We start from the raw sequence: 20,004 nt of genomic DNA on the forward strand, positions 1-20,004 counted from the left end.
TCTCGTTATGAGACATAATCATTGGAAAACAAATTCCTCATTCTGGAACAGGCTCAACACATTTACTGTCTTTCCCCTCCTGCTCCTGCTCCCTAAGTACCACACGCTCAGGGGGAAAATCTTTGTGAGAGCCCTGTGCTAAAATATTGGCTGCCCATTATTGAAATGTAACATTATGTCACGTGGTGTCAAAAGTGATTTAGGGTGACTCATCAAATAGAGTATCATGCTATGATAGGTTATGACTATATCATATGGTTCTAATACCCTTTTAAAAAATACAAAAGAAACAACATTTGGGGGGCTGCACGCACACACGTACTTATAGAAACTTAGGCAGATAGTAGTCACTCTGGTTTTTTTTCATTTGGTTGAACAAGACTAACAGGAACAAAGTTGCTGTCAGAAGCAGACAGGAACATGAACAGAATTAGACTGATGTCGATGATCATACCCTACAAGGCGTTTCTTAAGGAACAAGTAATGACGGGTGTCATACTGATATCAACAAGCAAAGTGCATATTTTGAAAATCCACACAATGTCTGTTTCATGTTGACTAAACTTGAACTGATGGAAGTTGATATCTGTAACCTTATCACACTTGCCTGATAACTCACTATTAACAAGATTATCCAAATCCTTTCCGACCGCCAAAGTGCAATCTATTAGATGATGCACATTGTGATCTAATAAGGCACTGTGTTTTTTTTAAAAAGTGAATGTACACTAAATGGTTTATTAATTACATTATATGCAAAATGTACATCAATAAATCGTGTGCTTTGATTTACTAGAGCATCTATAATTCAATACCTTCTGAGAGGTCAACGGTAATTTAAATAGGCAAAAGAGTACAGGGACACTGATTATTTCTGTTGACTAACCTAGCACTTTCCTAATAAGTAGAACAAATCTTTTTTTTAATTTTTTTACTCACATTAGGGACAAAAAGCACAGCTGAAGGGCACTTCTCCAGCCTTGGAGATGAACTTTCTGACGCAGCAGAACTTTCTCTCAGACCTGTCCCTCTTTATAGATTAAATGCTGCTCCTCCCCATTCAAAGGCTGTGCAAGCAGGTTTTGTGAAGTGGTTCTAAGAGGAAACAGGATTGGGGAGGGTGGGAAGGGGAAGGAATCCTAACTGATTTGGTAAAAGATACTTTGTACAGAGGATTTGGAGGAGACTCTTAATAAATAATGTGTAAATCACTGAACAATGTCAACTGCATGACAAATTAAACGTACATCATGTAAGGCTCTTAAAGGGACTCTAAAAGTTGGAATTAAGTTTATTAAAATGTGTACCTTTTTGACTGTTATAATTCCTTCCTGTGTGTCCTTGTCAGTGATAACCCCAAACATGTCTGATCCATCTCCTTCAGTGATGCTGTATTCGATCTCGGCGTTTTCACCCATATCGGCATCATTCGCTTTTATCCTGCCAATTGGTGATTCAGGTGGAGCAGATTCAGGTGTTTTGAACTGGTATGTGCCTACAATAAATGAGAAAGCAGTTTTGGTTAGCCAGAACCATGGTATTTTGGAGTCTGGATATAAAAGCTGTATTTGCTTGCCAGACACAGATGCACCAATATTCTGATCAGCAGATTTAAGAAGTTGCTGATCTCCAGGTCTTTAGCAAGAAGTAAAACTCACCCCATGCCTTAGTTTCATAACAATAGAAGTAAGTGATTCCCTGACAAGACCCTAGTATGACAATGAATTTTTTTTCCCTTTCTACCTGCAAGTGATGTCAGACAATATCTTGGGTCCCTTTTGGCCAGTTGAAGATGGAATAGGAAAAGAAAAAACAACCTCTAGATGTTAAAAGATGCACAAAATATAGAGAACTGCCAGTAGCCTGTGTGATATAGTGACATTAAAACCAAATCCAGGCCAGTCTTTACCGCAAATGTGCTGCACTGCAAACTGCTCCCAACATCCCTAAGAAAAGTTACTGGGGAATGTTGGCATTGTGTTGATGCATCAATGATTCAGGCAATAAGAGATGCTCATGCGCAAAGGTGTATAATATACTTTATGGGGCAGAGACTTACATTTCAATTTAAGTCCACCAATTTAAATGGGAGCTGTTGGCCCACAGCCAAGGGCAGACTTTGGACCTAAATGACAAGTTGCTTTCAATAACATTTTTGGTGACTTAACAGTCAAAGCTTTCCTATTTGTCTGATAGTATCTAGAATCTCAGACAGCTGCTACTGCTCTTGGCTCAAATGGCAAAGGTTAGATAAAGCAAAAAAATTGTGTGGGAGATTTTTAATCAGTTTACGCCCAGAATCCTTCAATAATACAAAGGACTGTTGATTCTAAGGGCTTGTCTACACAGATGAGTAATGCGCTTTATGGTGGTGTAATTTCTAAAGTGCACTATCATGTTGCACATTAATTGGTCGTGTAGACCCTGCTGGTGCATGCTAAAGGTTTCCTAGTGCATTTTCACATAGTACTATTTGAAACAGCACTATGTTGAAGCACACCAGCAGGGAAATTCCAATGATTTCAATGAAATTACTCCAGGGACAGATTTGAGTCATTTAAATTAGTATATTTCAAAACACAGACATTAGAATAAAGCAGAAATCGCTCTAAAAATAATTGCAGACACATGCTAATACAAAGAATGTGATAGGAGGTCCCCAGCAGTACCGTTTAATTAGAAGAAAAAATAAGGATGTTTTCTGTTTAGTAATGTTCATCTCAGACTAGCTCTAGCAAAGCAGTGAAAACATCACAAGAAACATTTTCCATCCACTGGAGTTAAGCACTAGTATCAAGCCACTGCTCACTCGCTGTGTGGAAGCCCGATATGCAATAGGCTCACAGTTTATGACAGAAGAAATAACTGGGGAGAAAAAATATTAATTTCTGTCTAGACTTCCTTAAAGACTTTCAAAGAAACAAAAATGGTCCGCACTCTGTGGGAATCGTGGTGGATTGTCATTGACGTCAGTCAGTGTGATGTTCACCGTGGTGGTTCCTGAGAGTCCACCCATCTGTCCACCCATGTCCTTGGCCTGGATGACCACCTGGTACTGCTCCCTGTTTTCTCGGTCCATGTTGAGCAAAGCGGTTTTGATAATACCTGGGAAGGTGGGAATTAAGGAGGGGAACATAGTTGGTAGTGTACTGACTTTGACAGAAATGCTTATTTAAAAAAAAAATAGATGACAGTCTCTGTGTAATCAGTAAACTTTGCCCAGTATAAATATTTACTGTTATGAGATGGCATATTAAATTACAGACTTGTCACATTGTATGTCAGGTTGCTGCCTGCGTGACAGACACAATATTAACGACATCCCCAGAAAAATGTTAAAGCAATTTGCATGCATTGTTGTTTTATATGACTATTTATCCCCCTTTAACCCGCATGAAAGTCTCTTGTTAAACTGGAAGAAGGGTTGTCTCTCATTATAAGGTACTTCAGTTATTTTCCCCATCCCATCAACTTTTATTTTGACAGACATGGCAAAAACAAGCAAACTTCAGCAAGGCATCATTAAGAGGCAGTACAGAAACATTAAATGGCAGGGAAATTAATTAAGAAAGCAGCAAGCACCCAAGCATACAATATCTAATTCTATTTATACAGTGATTGAAATTCTTCTCCTAAATACTTTCTTATTCAAAGGCATAAATGTCAGTTAGGCACCTAACTCCCACTGAAATTCAATACTTTATATTTATAATAAAACAAAATGTTTATATTTATCTGTATGCGGACACACCAACTCAAAGCAGCACCAGATCCTGACAGAACAACAGATGCAAAACCTGCAGGCAGATCTCCACTGCTACAATGATCAATGCCCCACACAACACACCTTTCAAGATCTATGGATCCTACACATGCCTATCACAACATGTGGTGTACCTCCTCCAATGCACTAAATGCCCCAATAACGACTATGTAGGTGAGACCAGATAATCACTATGCTCTTGAATCAACTCACATAGGATAACGATGAAAGACAAAAACATCCTACCACCTGTGGGTGAACACTTTTCACAAAGTGATCACTCTATATCTGACCTATCAGTGCTCATCCTCAAAGGAAACTTGCACAATGATTTTCAAAAGACGAAGCTGGGAGCTCAAATTCATAACTCTGCTAGACACTGAAAATCATGGACTGAGCAGACTCACTGGATTTATGAGTTATTACAAGAATCTGTAACCCACTAACTCCCTCTTTTTGTCCTATGACAGCAGAGGTGTTAATGGGCCACTCTACCTTGACTGGCCCCTATAATATGTACTAACTACTTATGCTAAACAATCTGTTCCACCTTGCATTTAGCTAGGACTAGAGGTCAGCAATGTGTCCATGGTAAAAATGTTGAGGTCTGTGGTAATTTTTCAAAAAATTGAATGACATAAACCCCCATGTCTGTCACTAAGTACAGTAATTTTGTCAAGTGTCCTTCGCGCAACATGGTGGTACCAGCCCCTGGCTGGGACACTGGGAGTTCCTTTCCCAGACCTGAAGGGGAGCTCTGTGTGGCTTGAAAGTTTGTGTCTCTCATCAACAGAAGTTGGTCCAATAAAAGATATTACCTCACCCATCTTGTGTCTCTATATTTATCTGGTCTCTTAAGACCAGATCATTTGCTCTTCGTAGTCAGTAGGAATGAAATTCTGGTCCCACTGAAATCCCTAGTTTTGCAGTTGAGTTCAGTGGGAGAAGGATCAAACCTTTGCTGTATCTATTTTTCCCCATACACTCTCTGCTAAGAAACCATTGCACTACCAGCTAAAGCATATGATCCCTCACTTTTATTATCCATTTGGATAGAAGAATGTAAGATATACTCTGCCAAACTAGAACCATTGGTCCATCAAGAGAAGAATCCTACCTCCTTCAGTAGCCAGTATCTTATGCTTCAGAGAAAGGTGAACCCACAGCCTCTTATAACCACAGAAGCTATTGGACATATGATTATTCAACCCCCAACAACAACAAAATCAGCCATGTTACAGGGGTATAGACAACTTTTTAAAATTTTGAGTGTGTGTGTCTACAGTTAAAAATAATAAACAAGCTGTTGAATATCACTTTAATGAGTAATTTTGTACCATGAGTAAACTCATCAACTTTTCATAAAGTGAGATAAACGAGTTTTTGTTCCAAACTTGGTGTTTCCTTTATTTATTAATGCGATCCCTAAATGGGGGGTGGTGGTGGTGGTGGTGGTAAATCCTCCCCCTTTCCCCCCTAGTCCTATGTTATTTATCCCCATGCACTATCTGACTTGATGCCCTCCTGAGGACAGAATTAGGGCTAGCCAAAAAACAAGAATTCCATTTTATGAACAATTTTGAGGTTTCAAAATCTGTTTGTGTTACACATCGGAATGATACCAAAACCTTTCAGAAAATGAGAAAGACCTTTGCTAAAATATCCAATAGCCCAGTGGTTACAGCACTCACTTGGGTCTCCCACTAACCCCTGGGCTATTCTGGATCTATGGGTGTGTCTCTCGCTCTCTCCAGAAATTCCACCTTGGACCTGAGAAACCTTCCTAACAAAAGTTTCTTTGATACAGATATGTTGCCACAAAAAGTTTCAGTTTTGACAAACCAATATTTTCTGATGAAAATCTCCCAAAAAGCCCTAGACAGAACTCAAAAAGGCTGGATCCTGAGAGATGTTATATTGAGTGGGGCAAAGCCAAATGCACCTCTTCTATCATGATTCTAAATGAAGATTTCCCCCCAGAAGATTAACATAAAAATATCTCTCTACATTACAGATGTACAGAAAAATAACTAATCATTTTATTGGCACAAGTTTTAAATGAACACCAAGAAGAAGAAAAGAAAACTCAGCTTAATTCAGCTGTTATGATGATCCATGAATAATCTTTCCACCCGCCTTCCCTTCTTCTTTCCTCATTGGAGCCAAACTATTGAACTGAGCAACACTTGGTTTAATTTCAGGCTCTGCAAAGTGTCCGTGCCCATTGCTTGTTGAAAATGACTGAAAACTAGTTCACATCCAGGTCTAATTATATTTATTAGACTTTGATGTTAAGATTAAAATAATGTAGGTGTCATGTTTACAGATGTATCGCTCTACTGGGTTTGTCAGATTCTGCACTGAGTAAAATGTAATCTCTTTGAAGTTTTTGTTTAATATGTCCTAGCTTGGCTTAACATGTCATTTTAAATTACAGACACTGTCAGAGAATGACAGATATAAGGTCTCCTGACCTGACTCAGACTCCACTGAGAAATACGGTTGTCCCTGGAGAATGCTGTACACAACTTTAGCACTGTTTCCATAGGTAGGATCATCGGCATCCGTCGCAGTGACTTGCACAACAAATGTACCTGCAATGATAAATAAAAACATGTACTCTCTTGTTGGTGGACAGAGTAATTTATAGCATAAAGAAAAGGAGTACTTGTGGCACCTTAGAGACTAACCAATTTATTTGAGCATGAGCTTTCGTGAGCTACAGCTCACTTCATCAGATGTTTTGCCTGTACATTTATCCATCTGGACATGCTTTAATGTTCCTGCTCTTTTCATCGTTATATTGCTACTCTGACAGGGGCCGAAAATGCTTTTAATCTATTTCAACAAACAGCAATTTGTGTGGGTGAAAAATATTCTTTCCCTGTACCTGATGTTTGCTTACTTATTTATAGAAAACATTTAGTTTGAATATAGTACAGTTACTGCAATGTAAATTCACAAACAAGAACAGTACTGTGATATTGTTCTTTGAGAAATCCGTCTCCCTGCCCACGCGAGCGCTAACAGACAGTTTCATTAATTTGTCTCTTGCATTAAGGAGATGATTTGGAGATGGGGTACTGTGCATATAAATCTTGTCTTTCCAAGTTGGACTGGAATAATCAGTAGCTCCCCCTTGTGTGAAAAGGACTTGGGAGTGGGAAGACCTTTGTGGTTAATCTTCTAAAACTATAATTCAGCCTTATTCTGTATTATTATTATTTTTCTGTCCAAGGGAAATTCCCTTCATGGGGATCCCAGGAGCAGCATGAAGCTGACGAATCCCTAGTGCTATAGTGCCAGGGAGCCATGGAAGACCCTGATGTGGACGGGTTTGTGCAAATGGCCCTGTACCTCAGGGGAAACCTGTGAGATCTACAAAGCTTAGGGACTGGATGCTATGTCCTCAATGAAAGAATTTGGGGAAACTGAATAAGGCCTTTCAAATACTCGTTTGTGGGTATTTTAATTGGGAGCCAAAAGATCAAGCCGCACTGCATTTAATCTATTAATCACGAAGCACTGAACAGCTCCTTCTCTACTGACAACACATCTGCGATCCAGAATATACTGTTTAATTTAGTCCTGGAGGAATCTCATCAAGACCAGAGTTTGGGTGTTTATTATAACTAGCTGGGTATCTTAGGTTCGGAAAACTGCTCTGGGAACTCAAAACCAGCCTCTATTTGTGACACTTTGGCAGTTCTAATACTGTAGGGAAAGACAAACTCCAGCTGCTGTTGGAGCCAAAAAAAGTCAATTGTTTAGACTCTACAGGGAAGTTAAATTCTGTTTCATATTTTCTATAAAATGTACAGTTGTACCAAAACCCAAAGATCTGAACACCCCCATTCTGGTCGGTATTTAAAATCTGAACCCAAGTCAAGAACTGAATTTTGCAAAGTGCCTCATCTTTGTAATCGGTCAAACCAAAACCTCGGATCTGGTATTTGAGGGCTGTATCGGAATTCGGAATCTTGAATCCCGCTCTCAGAAAAATAACCACTGTTCAGTTCTAGATGAAGTGTTTATTGTACCAAAAACAGTGCTGGTTTTGGGACTGAGGAGAGATTTTTGAACAAAGTATCCACTCCACAGATTAAATAATGCCATGTCCTAATGTAAAATGTTAAGGGGATGCTCTGACTTTGATGGGGCTAAGGTTTCATTCACATGACAAACCCCATGAATGAGCTGAGAGAAGATGCCCATTAGTCCTTTTTTGCATATTGCTTGTGGTTTATTTGAATCCTTTACTTGATGCTGTTTGTTTAATGCTTCTCTCACTGGACATTGTTTCAGATTACAAATGTGCTGTGTTGCTATTCAATCTCCCAGCTCTCTCTAAAAAGAAACAAGGGACAAAGAAATGTGAACCTGTGAAATCCTCTAAATAGGGGCCCCCTGAATCTCCAAAGGTGAATTTTTAATCCATTCATTTTAAATCTGATTTTTATGTTCTTTTATTGATTCTGAGGGCCTTATCAAAAGCCCAGTGAAGTCAGTGGAAAGATATGGATTCACTTCTATGGGCAATGGAGAACACCCTTTGTGTTCAAGGAGAAACAAAAGATTATGGAGGGACAAAGGGAATTGAGCAATGTATCCCAAAATTAGGGAAGAGCTGAGAGGTACACTGACTTTCTCTTGTGGGAGGTGCATGCTCACTCCCCCACCTTTTTCCAGTTTGTTTCTGTCCTAAACCATAAACAAGCAGAGCTGACCAGCATTAGGACTTCTGTTCCAGGTCCAGCCCAAATACTAAGGATCTGATTTTCAGAGATGCTGAATGCTCCACAACTCCAAATGAACTAAATAGCAGGTATCTGCCCTGCACCTCTGAATAATGGACACTGATGCAAATCCCCAAAAAGAACCCAGATCAGACAGTGAATTACTGAGCTGCCACCTACCGACATCCGACATTTCTGGAACACTGGCGTTGTAAACATCCTTTGTAAACATTGGCTCATTGTCATTGATGTCATGGATCTTAATGATGAACTCAGACTCTGGTTCCACTGGTCGTCCAGTCCTCCTGTTTATAGCCTGGGCACGAAGTATATAAACAGGCTTCTCTTCCCTGTCTAGTCTCTTTGTGGCCTGTATGTCTCCAGTGTTTTCATTGATAATGAAGAGATCTCCTGCTCCATCTCCAGAAAGGATGTACTTAAGTGAGCCATCTCCTCTGTCCTGGTCTGAATGCAGCTAGTAGTGAAATGAGAATAATAAAAAAAGGAAAAATAAATAATTGAGACACTATTCTAAGGTCTATATCTGTCATCATGAGGCATGATTTACTGGTATTCATTCCAAGTGATTTTTGTATTGTATTATTCATTTATATCCTCTCTAGTCCTTTCTCTATAAAGGAATAAGCAGTGTCTCAGATCAGCCACATTTCAGTAGGGTGATCTTTATTTTGAAGAGAATTGTCCTAAAAAGAAGGTGGCTAATGCACCTTCCAAGGAAATGCATAACTGCTGAAAAGCAGGACAACCTCACAGAAACGTCACATGGAAACAAACTAGCATATTGCTGGGCTTCGCTTTAGCTGAAGGTGAGGGATACAGATTCAGGGAGTTTTCACTGTGCAGGCTACAGCATGACCAAGCAAGCTACAGTAATGCACCATCGGTTCTTTACACTGTGCAAGGAGACTCCAGCTTCAGATGGGAATTAGGGGGCCAGATGCACTGCTGCTTTGAATTCAGCTGCATTGAATAGAATTTATAACAGCAGTTAATTTGGCCCAATTTCTTAACTATTGTTCTCTGTATATAGTGAACACTAATAAGTACCTGGGACCAAACTGTACTTTTCCAAAAGAAATACCCATGACAGGATGACAATTGGTCATGACAATTGGTATCATGGTAACTCTGCTGCTCCTGTGATCCTTCTCACAGGAGCCATGCTGCTATTGGCCCTCCAACCCATGCCATTGCAAGATCTTCTCTTTCTGAGGGATGTTCAGTTGCAGAATCTAATTTAACGGTGTTTTAACTGTCAACATTAACTGTGGATTTCTATCCAGTGCTAGTGGAAAGAAAGAATACTCTGTGGTATTGCAGGAGGATCAGGGGAGTAGGATGATGCAACAGTGGAAGAACGATCCTACATTGCTGTCTACTTATTTCTCAGCATCTTCAGATTTGTACTGCATACAGCACTATAGGAAACTTTCTGGGGAAGCCCCAGAACTTGAAGCCACAGCTCCATCACCAAAAGGCTCCAAAACAATGGCAAGCTAAGCACAGGTCAAACTGAATTGTGTCTTTGCTGATAAGTGGACCTAGAGTCCAAACAAACAAACAAAAAACATTCACTGCAGCATCTGTTTGAAGAGGAGTAACAACGCAAACTAAGAAACTTTGAGTTCATGCCCACAGTATCCACACAGGGGTGTTATTGCACAGCACCTTGGTGTGCACTGCTATTTGCATTCCCCTAGTCCAAAGTGCAGGGCATTGTAGACAAGCCCTAAGACCACACATAACACACAGCAAACCAGTGTGCTAAATTCAATGAGGAGAAGCAACAAATAACAAGAAATCAGCACACATGGCAGTCCGAGCACCAAGGCAGCTGGGGTCATTGGAGGATGCCAACATAAGAGATCAGCAGTGGAGATTCCAACATCTTTTCTTGCAGAGAAATAAGACCTCTAGACCCTTGGAGGATCATGGGGTGATGGCAGATGGTCAGTGAACATAGCATGAGCTACTATTGCCCAAACCATCCTCTTTTCCCCCTAGAGTCTCCTCCTGCCTTTCTAGTCAGATGATGAACATCACAAACCTCCTCCCCTCCCCAGTGCTACCACCAGTTCAGCTGAATCGTTGATAGTGCTAGGAGGAGCCCTAATGCAGATGAGGATCCCTGAACCAGTCTCATTTTTATCACCATGTTAATTAAGCCTGGTTTCAGCCAATATCATGGTAAAAATAAGTCCAGTCATGGAAAACTTGTCTACCCTTGGGCTCCCACCATTCCAGTGGGAATTTTTTCATAACATTTCCTAGTATGGATATAACCTATAATGACTGGAGAACTAGTGGAAGTAGGATATTCCCAAGAACTAGGAGAGTGAAATTTAGGAAGTAAAAAGGTTAATGGATTTTTAATCACAGTTTAAATTTTTTATTTGTGTGGGTTTTTTGTTGTTGTTAATACTTATAATGAGATGCTCATCTTGAGTATGCTATTCACCTGTTAGATATCTTTGTTTACTGTAAAGAGATCCAGATCAGATGCGGTACCTGCTGCACAAGAGGAGATACAGCAATAGTATTTTTTGATCTTGTCACTAGTTGTTTAGTTTTCTTAAATAAATGCCTCCTGTTTAAGAGGGACTGTGATTCCATCCATTGGAACAACAGATATTTGACTTCAATAATTAATTAACATTTTGTATGTCTTAGTTAAAGATTCAGTACCTCCACCCCTTCAGCTAAAGGATTAAAGCTCAAAATGAACATGTTCTGAAACTGCCAACAGGTTGCCCAGCAAAGGTAGGGAAGACAAGACCAGCTGTGACATTCCTGTTACTTCCAAGGTAACAAAACAAGTGTGAAAAAGAAAAATCTTAGATCATGTAAATAACAGACACTCTATTCTATTCAGGTTCTGGTGTAGTAAGCAACCTGACCAACATATGTTAAGGATGAAATATTTCAGAAATCTTGTTCTAGTTTTTTTGAAAACACACATTTATAGTTAAGACAAATTTGTAACTGCATCCAGTCTTACAGCTTTCCCAAAGACCTGAGCGAATAAATTAGTGACACCAGTTTGTTGGCAAAGCAGTATGTAAATTATTTATTTATTACATGACAGAGAAGTGCAACAGATCACAGTCCACGCAACAACACATATTCCATAGACCTGAGACTAGCTATTATCCTTATCTTGTATGCAACGACTGAAGATAGAGCTTGCTATTATGAGTAGTCTCCTTGAATCTGATTCATACAAATTCTAAAAAAGGTTCTATAGGAATCTGTTTAATTCAGTACATTGGGATATTTCCCTAAAACCTTGATAATAGGTATTTGAGGGATGTGTCTATAAAAGAAGCCTCAATCTTCTCACATCTGTCAGGATCCTGGGTAAAGGAAGACAGGACTAGTGGCAGGATTTTGGGACCCAGGAACTGAAGCCTGGGGTCAGAGCCAGTATCAGGGTCAGAGCCATGCTGAGGATCAAGCCGGAATCAGAAACTGGTATCAAGCTGAGTGTTAGAGCTGGAGACAGAGTCAGGAATCAGGGTGAGGGTCAATATCAGGTATCAGTTTCTGTATTGGGCTTCCAGGTGTTGATCGGGAGTCAGAATCCAAGTCAGAGCCAAAGTCATTATTGGGGGTTCAGAAACGGAGAAGCAGGGCAGTCATTCCAGCTAGCTAAGGATCCACATTGTTGCCTGGGTACTTTGTACTATGCCCCATGAGCTTCTATATGATCAAGAAGCCAATCAGCGATTGCTAAGACAACTGCCAATCAGATTACTCAAGGAGGAATGTCCTGTGGCGTGCACCTACTGTGGATCGTGGGTTGCATAGAGCAGCCAGGTTATGGCAGTGTGGGGCTGTTAACTGCCTGGTAGCCATGCAAACCTAGGTTCAAGATCTGATGATCCTTACAGCATCAGAACAGAATTTTAAATATGTAGTTTTGAGTTTGGTCTTTTTCTTTAATAACATACACTTGTATATATTAGAAAAAAATCAAAAATTAATTCTCCAAAAAGAAAACTTTCTCCTGTGAGGAGAATGTCTGAAAACCTGTTCTGTTATTCTAGATTCTGTTATCTACATTTGTCCTTGACTATGTGTTTTTGCCTGAATAAAAACTTCTCGACCAAACAATCTGTTTCTTTTTTTTTCTTATGTGTCAAGATGTCCTAGCAGCGATCTGCTGTTTATGTGACCGATATGAGGAGGAAAATTGCCATTCTAACCACGTAGAAGAGTTGTAAAAATAAAACTTAAAAGAAAACCAAAGGATTAGGCCTGAAGATACAGTTAAAAATAAATGGACAGTGTTGTATTCTATGCCCGCACAGTTCCTAGCACAATGGCTGGTATGTAGAATAAAATCAGTAAATAGTAATAATAAAATATCCCTCTCAATGTAAAGTCATTTTCCCCATACAGAAGACTCATTACAGGAGGACGTTCACTATAACCAGATGTGCCCATTCATCATCATCAAACGCACATAGTCTACTGAGGACCATTGTACCAGCATTGTACTAGGGATCAGAGAGTGAAGTTCCCAGTTCTGGCTCAATCCTGAGAATCCATGTATCTCTGGGGTGGTCCCACCGATGACTCCAGGTATGGTCCAAGCATGCACCACTTCGTGTGTTGATGGAGAGTTTGAGGCATGGCATCCTGGGATGTTTTTGTCCATCCTGGCAACATGGCTAAAGCAAATGCAAAGCTGCTTTTGAATGTAGTGAGTGATTGGATGAAGGTCAGATCTCTGTGATGTTGTGTCATTTTGCACAAAACTGAAAAACTTTATGTTCAGAATTTGGCACTTATTGAGCATATGGAATGCCTCTAGCTGTTCCAAATCTGCCTGGAAGTGGGACCAGGCTTCTGACCCTTATAGCCGTGCATGCAATACAAAAGTTTGACAGAACCTAAACTTTGTCTCAATGCAGAAACATTTTTTTAGTTGCGGACAAGACATTGACTTCATCAGGCAGTGGTAAGACATATTCATCAGAGGGCATCTGGTTTACTGTGACTGTTTGAACTCTGCTTGCACCTATGTAGATGCAAATTGTCAAAGCTCTGCATGGTGCTCAATCCCACCAGTACTGGAAGTTCTGGTGGCCCAGCTCTGAGGTTCTTGACCTTGGTCTTCTGCAGGGAGATGTTCAACCTCATAGTGTAGATGGGATGATGTCTTGGAAAACTTGAAGGGTGGAGCTGAAATTCTCTGGATTCTCTACAAGCAAGGCTGTGTCATCAACACAGTCTTGATTGGTGAACACCCCTAGGCAGCATAGAATGGCTGCAGGGGAGCAGCCAATCAGAGGGGCTGCTGGAGTGACCAACTGGGGCCAGAAGGGCCCCATAAAAGGAAGCAGCAGTGGCAGAGCAGTCAGTTTCTGCCTGGAGCTTGAAGCGAGAGAAATGGGTGTCTGGCTGGCTGGAAAAGCATCAGGACCATGGACAGGCCAGTGCAGGCAGGCTGAGTCCAGAGGACTGAGCCCAGAACCTAGCCAGACTGGGTGAGGGTTCCAGGATGGGCCCTGCTGGTCTGGTTGAAGGCTGAGCCTAGGGAGGGCTGCTGAAAGGACACAAATTGAGGGGACTGAGATGGACCCCTGTTGGGCTGTTAAAGAAGATTGTATCTCCAGGAAGGAAACCTTGATGCTACAGCCCCAACCAGGGCTGTGAGAAAGAACTAGAGACTGTACATCCTGGAAGAGGGGACAGTGTGTGTGACTCGGCCGGAGGGCTGAGTCACTGAACACCCGACTAGAAAGGGGGTGCCTGCAAAAAGTGGGTGCTACCCCCATTCAAAACTGAGTGATTGCAGGAATGCATTGGCCAAAAGAGGGGTGCTTGTGAGAGGTGGGTGCTGACCCTGTTACAAGTAGTTGATGCAGGCTGATGCTCATTGGTTCCTAGGCACCCTTGAGCAGCTAAGGTGAAATATCATCAGAACCAGTAGCATATCCATTCCATAACTTTTGGATGTCCTTTTGTACTTCCTCTAGTAATGAAGGATCAGTGTCCATCCCTGGGTCTGCCAAGTCAGGTAGCTCCAGACCGTCATCAGCAGGTGGATGGTTCATCACACTTTCATAATGTGTTTTCTATCTGTTCAGGACCTCATCCATGGATGAGCAGGGAGAGAATGTTAGAAGGCTATTTATGGCTGCCAGTCAGGCACATGATCGTTCTGGAGGCAGGACCCAGATTGTTGTGCTTTAGGCTGTTGCCTGCTTCATTGACCACAGAGTTGATGTAGATCACATGATCACATTTTGCCCTGGCCCCGGAAATGCCTTTCAACTGTTTATGTTCTTGGACATCTCCCTGTTTGCATACATCTGCCTTTTTTGCTAATATATCAAAGGGTCTTCAGAAAGCCAGTGTTTCTTGTGCGACAATTGGAAACTGATTGTTTCAGTGGCCGTGTGTGATATAGCAGTATGTATACCACGCCATTCAATTTCTGTCATCAGAGTGGGTACCAAAGTTACGTACGAGATCCTCGATAGCCTGTGTGTATTTCAACAGGATCCACAGAAAGACGTTGCACATTGTACTGTTGTTGACCACCTGGCTTGTGAGGAGTTGGAAGATGCAGTGAGAACTGAGCGGCAACTAGTCTATGGTCTGAGTTTGCTGGAGCTACTGCGCCATCGAAGACCCAGTGAGAATTTCACTATAAAGCGATTTTTGATAAAGATGTGGTCAATTTTTTTTCATGGCACATCCATTATTTGAAATCCAGGTCCAGCAATGGTCCACCTGAACCAGTCAGTGGCTCAAACAGTCAGTGGCACACAATGTCAAAAGCTGAGTCATCTGGGGAACCCAAACCAAAACGGCCAATCATGGTTTCATACCCAGTTCAATCATAGCCAGTCACTGCATTGAAATTTCTAAGCACTAGCAATGTGTCATGTGGTGGAGTTTGCTGCTAGCTGGTGGTAGAAAGATCATTACAGGACACTACAGCATTCTTGTAATAAAACAGATTCTCGGCTGGTGTAAATTGCCACCGCTCCATTCGATATGATGACTTCAATGGAGCTGGGACAATTTAGACCCACTGAGGATCTGCCCCTAGAAGAGAATGTTCATCAGAGTTGTGCACATTACAGTATGCTGGAAGAATTTTGCTTCACTATGAATTGGACTGTGTGAAGGGCTAAGTGGCCCCTGGGAACCACTGTTCAGCATGTTCAATGAAGTCAGTCGGAGTTGAGATTGCTCAGCTCCTCCCAAAGCTGGGCCTTTTAAATACAATTTTACCACATCTGGGCTCATTTTAAGGGTTATGCTGTATTAGCTTACTCTAAAGTTTCCTAGGTAAGTGGAAAAGAACTCAGTACTGGTCATCACCTCACTGCATGGTTTATCTCTCCTCACTGCATCGTTTATCAATCCTTCTCATTTCCCTTAGTTTTCTATCATCTCTTATGTCCACTGGTCCAGTTTCTAAGAGGACATGTATATCTATGTAAGCACAAATGAAATGGAAAAACGTCTTTTGGTCCCATAAAAGACATTACCTCACCCAGCTTGTCTCTTTAATATCCTGGACCCAACATTACTTCAATAACACGGAACAATATTTCTGTTGTGTTAGACAGCCATGCACATAAGGCTGCTAGGGATGTTCTAGGGTCTGTATGGTTTATACGGCTCTGTGGGATTCTATGCCTCTATGCATGTTGTGGTGGACTCTCTGGCACACTGCAGAGGGGAGGGTGTGAAAGTTAGGGGTGGGATAGCAAAGGAGTTGTGGAGTCATGAAGAGCTAAGTCACATGTTGGAAGAGCATGTTCATTATTTCCCCCATACCCTTCTCAGCTATGCTGTATCTCATTATTGTTCCTTTAGTGCACAGCCATTTCAGTCCAAGCCCTTTGTAACTCCTCTTCCTCTACAGGAAGAATATACCTTTTTTACAGGAACTCAATGTTATTCAACAGTATTCACTTCTCAGGTCAAATGAACTGAATGTGACAAAGAAAACCAAGGGGAAGAAGCTCTGACAATGCTGTTGCTGTGGAAAGTGAATGCAGAAGCAATTATATCATACTTATATTATAGTAAATTAATTTGCTTAATATTCAAAATTTTATTGGAATTGTTTCTGCTAAATCATCAGTAACTGGAAAAAATTGAGGATGAACAACAAATAAAAAGATTTTAGGATACTATCAGCACACTTTTACCTAATTTCACTTTAATACCATGGTTAAATTTAACAATCTGATTCACTTTTAATGATTCACTGTCAAATAAAAACTATTCAATTGTTCCCCTTTCATCTTCCCCAGAATTGTCCAGGGCCAAAAAGTTCAAATGTGGGTGCTTAAAGTTAGGCTCTTAGATCCAGATTAAGCCACCCCAATTAGAGAATTCTATAGTTGGTTAAATATGGATTTAGGAGCCTAAGTTTAAGCACCTACACTTGACTTTTTTTTCTTGTGAGATGAATAACTATTTAAAAAGTAGTACCGTTTCAAAATTGCCTGCAATCTGAGATAACTAATAGCTTCCTCCTTAGAAATGTCATTGGCAATATTGCCCTAAAGCAAAAGTAATGACAGTAACATATGCACAGAGATACAAAGAACACAAGAAAGAAAAAGACATAAAGGAAAATTTTGGCCAAAGTATCTATACTGTTTTTTTTAAGGTGCATTTATATATTTACAGCTTGTCTATTTATCTTGAATAAATAATTTCACTTAACACAAAAATGCCAGCAAACTTTTACTGAGATTTTAAAAACAAAAAATTAATCCACAGAGCACAAATGGAAAATATTCCAGCAAAGTATGCAGAAAGAATTTAAATGTGCCTTTCACATACTTTCGGGAATAAGATAACACTATTCTAATATGAAAATTTGCTCTTCATGTGGCTCTGTGGAAGTGCATTTCAGTAGTGCCAACCCTAAACATTAAAAACCCATGTGACAAACCCCCCAAAATCATGAGACTGGCCTGAGCTGCCAGGATCTTTCTGCTCCCTCCCCCAACTTGTGAGAATGGTGTTGGCTGCTTCCTCTTCCCCCCATCTCCTGCTTAAAAACTCTTCTGGCTCCTGCAGCAGCTCTGATTGACTGCTCTTTCTGAGGAAGCAGGGTAGTGGGGAAGGCAGCCAATCAAAGGGTGGTTACCCCCTTCATGAGAGGCTGGAGCACCTAACATCATCATCATGATACTGGCTGCAGGCCTGTCTGAAATCACATGACTCACCAGGAAATTATGAGAAATGGAAACACCGATACTTTCTTTAAAATGTCATTTTGATGGGCAATGGCAATAATTTCCAAGGGAAACCTTCCCTAATTTGGAAAAAATTGTTCAATGAAAATGAGAACCCATCTAGAACCCGAGTGAATTCAAGGGGAAGATTCTCATTTATTTCAATGGGAATTAGATCAGGCTCTACACGCTTGGCATATATTTTAAAGGACTATGTAATAAAGCGCAGACTTATTTGCAGTACGGAGCTAGGGAGTGTGTGCTTTTCATAACTTTTTGTTAAGAATTATTAGTAGTATTTGTATCATTAGGGTACGCCCTAGGAGCCCCAGAAATGGACCAAGACACTATTGTGCTAGCTGCTGTATGAACACAAAACAAAAAGATGGCCCTTGCCCCAGAGTTTAAATCCCATGTTAATGGCATATTCAGACATGGAGCAGCAAACAACTTTTACCACACTCTGTTCTGAACAGTGTAACTAATCACATTTTTTAAATGGCTTTGGATTGCACGGCAGCTTCCTGTTTAGTTGTCACTATTGCCACAGACCTCTTTACATTGCCTGAAAACTTTATGGGTAATGTTGTTTTCCACCCTAAAGTCTAAATTCCATTTCATATTACAAATAGATTCATAGATATTAAGGTCAGAAGGGACCATTATGATGATTTAGTCTGACCTCCTGCACAAATAGAACAGTCTATTCATTAAATTTCAGAGCAGTTACTGTACTTCTTGAAAGGTCAAAGTCAGTCTCTCTTATAATAATCCAGAAATATATATTGCAGATTATGTTTTATTACTTACTTGTATTTATGAGGTATAATTACCTCACAAAGGAAAACAACAGAACACCACTGGCCATCACGTACAGCCCCCAGCTAAAACCTCTCCAGCACATTATCAACGATCTACAACCTATTCTGGAAAACGATCCCTCACTCTCCCAGACCTTGGGAGACAGGCCAGTCATCGCTTACAGACAGCCCCCCAACCTGAAGCAAATACTCACCCGCAACTACACACCACACCACAGAAACACTAATCCAAGAACCAAACCCTGTAGCAAACCTCATTGCCTACTCTGTCCCCATATCTACTCTAGTGACACCATCAGAGGACCCAACCACATCAGCCACACCATCAGAGGTTCATTCACCTGCATGTCTACTAATGTTATATATGCCATCATGTAACAGCAATGCCCCTCTGCCATGTACACTGGCCAAAACGGACAGTCCCTACGTAAAAGCAGAAATGTACACAAATCGGACGTCAGGAACGGTAACATACAAAAGCCAGTAGGAGAACACTTCAATCTTCCTGGACATTCTATAACAGATTTAAAAGTAGCTATACTTGAACAAAAAAACTTCAGAAACAGACTTCAAAGAGAAACAGCAGAACTAAAATTCATTTGCAGATTTAACACTATTAAATTGGGCTTGAATAGGGAATGGGAGTGGCTGGCTCATTACAGAAGCAGCTTTGGCTCTCCTAGAATTGACACCTCCTCATCTCCTGTTGGGAGTGGACTACATCCACTCTGATTGAATTGGCCCTGTCAACACTGGTTCTCCACTTGTGAGCTAACTCCCTTCTCTGCATGTGTCAGTAGATTTATGTTTGCATCTGTAACTTTCACTCCATGCATCTGAAGAAGTGAGATTTTTACCCATGAAAGCTTATGCTCAAATAAATCTGTTAGTCTTTAAGGTGCCACTGGACTCCTTGTTGTTTTTGTGGATACAGGTTAAGACAGCTACCCCTGATACTAGTTACTATTGTAGTTCTGCTGTGATAATAGAATATTAAGGTTGGAAGGGACCTCAGGAGATCATATTGTCTAACCCCCTGCTCAAAGCAGGACCAATCCCCAATTTTTGTCCCAGATCCCTAAATGGCCTCCTCAAGGATTGAACTCACAGCCCTGGGTTTAGCAGGCCAACGCTTAGGCCACTGAGCTATCCCTCCCCCCATTAATTTTTTTGTCTCTCTACTAACTTGATAGTGAAAATGTGCCCAACTGATTGAAATATTAAATAGATGATAGGCAGATGGCAGATAGAATCATTGGTTCACTCTTGGCAGGACCTGGAGTCACTTGTGCACTTCCTTTTCCAGCTAATACCTTCATTTCAAACTGGATATTTACAGACTAACAGTCTGCTGTCTAGCTGTGAACTGGTTAAATCCTGTGTGTAACTTGAGGCTACGTGGCACTCAGAAAATTCCAAACACTCGAAATGAGATCTGCCAG

General features: G+C 40.8%; 1 protein-coding gene across 3 annotated transcripts in view; it reads right to left on the reverse strand.

The window, feature by feature from the left end:
• Positions 1 to 20,004, reverse strand: part of CDH6 (cadherin 6) — a 115,322-nt gene that overhangs the window by 24,144 nt on the left and 71,174 nt on the right. For all 3 annotated transcript variants that reach the window (XM_048839678.2, XM_048839676.2, XM_048839677.2), the window contains exons 3-6: positions 8,680 to 8,974; positions 6,238 to 6,357; positions 2,938 to 3,105; positions 1,308 to 1,495 (exon numbers count right to left, since the gene is read on the reverse strand). In XM_048839678.2, coding sequence (XP_048695635.2) covers positions 1,308 to 1,495; positions 2,938 to 3,105; positions 6,238 to 6,357; positions 8,680 to 8,974 — 771 coding nt within the window. The remainder of the gene's footprint in view (positions 1 to 1,307; positions 1,496 to 2,937; positions 3,106 to 6,237; positions 6,358 to 8,679; positions 8,975 to 20,004) is intronic.

This window comes from Caretta caretta, chromosome 2 (genome assembly GCF_965140235.1).
Source record: "Caretta caretta isolate rCarCar2 chromosome 2, rCarCar1.hap1, whole genome shotgun sequence".
NCBI classification, from domain to species: Eukaryota; Metazoa; Chordata; order Testudines; family Cheloniidae; genus Caretta; species Caretta caretta.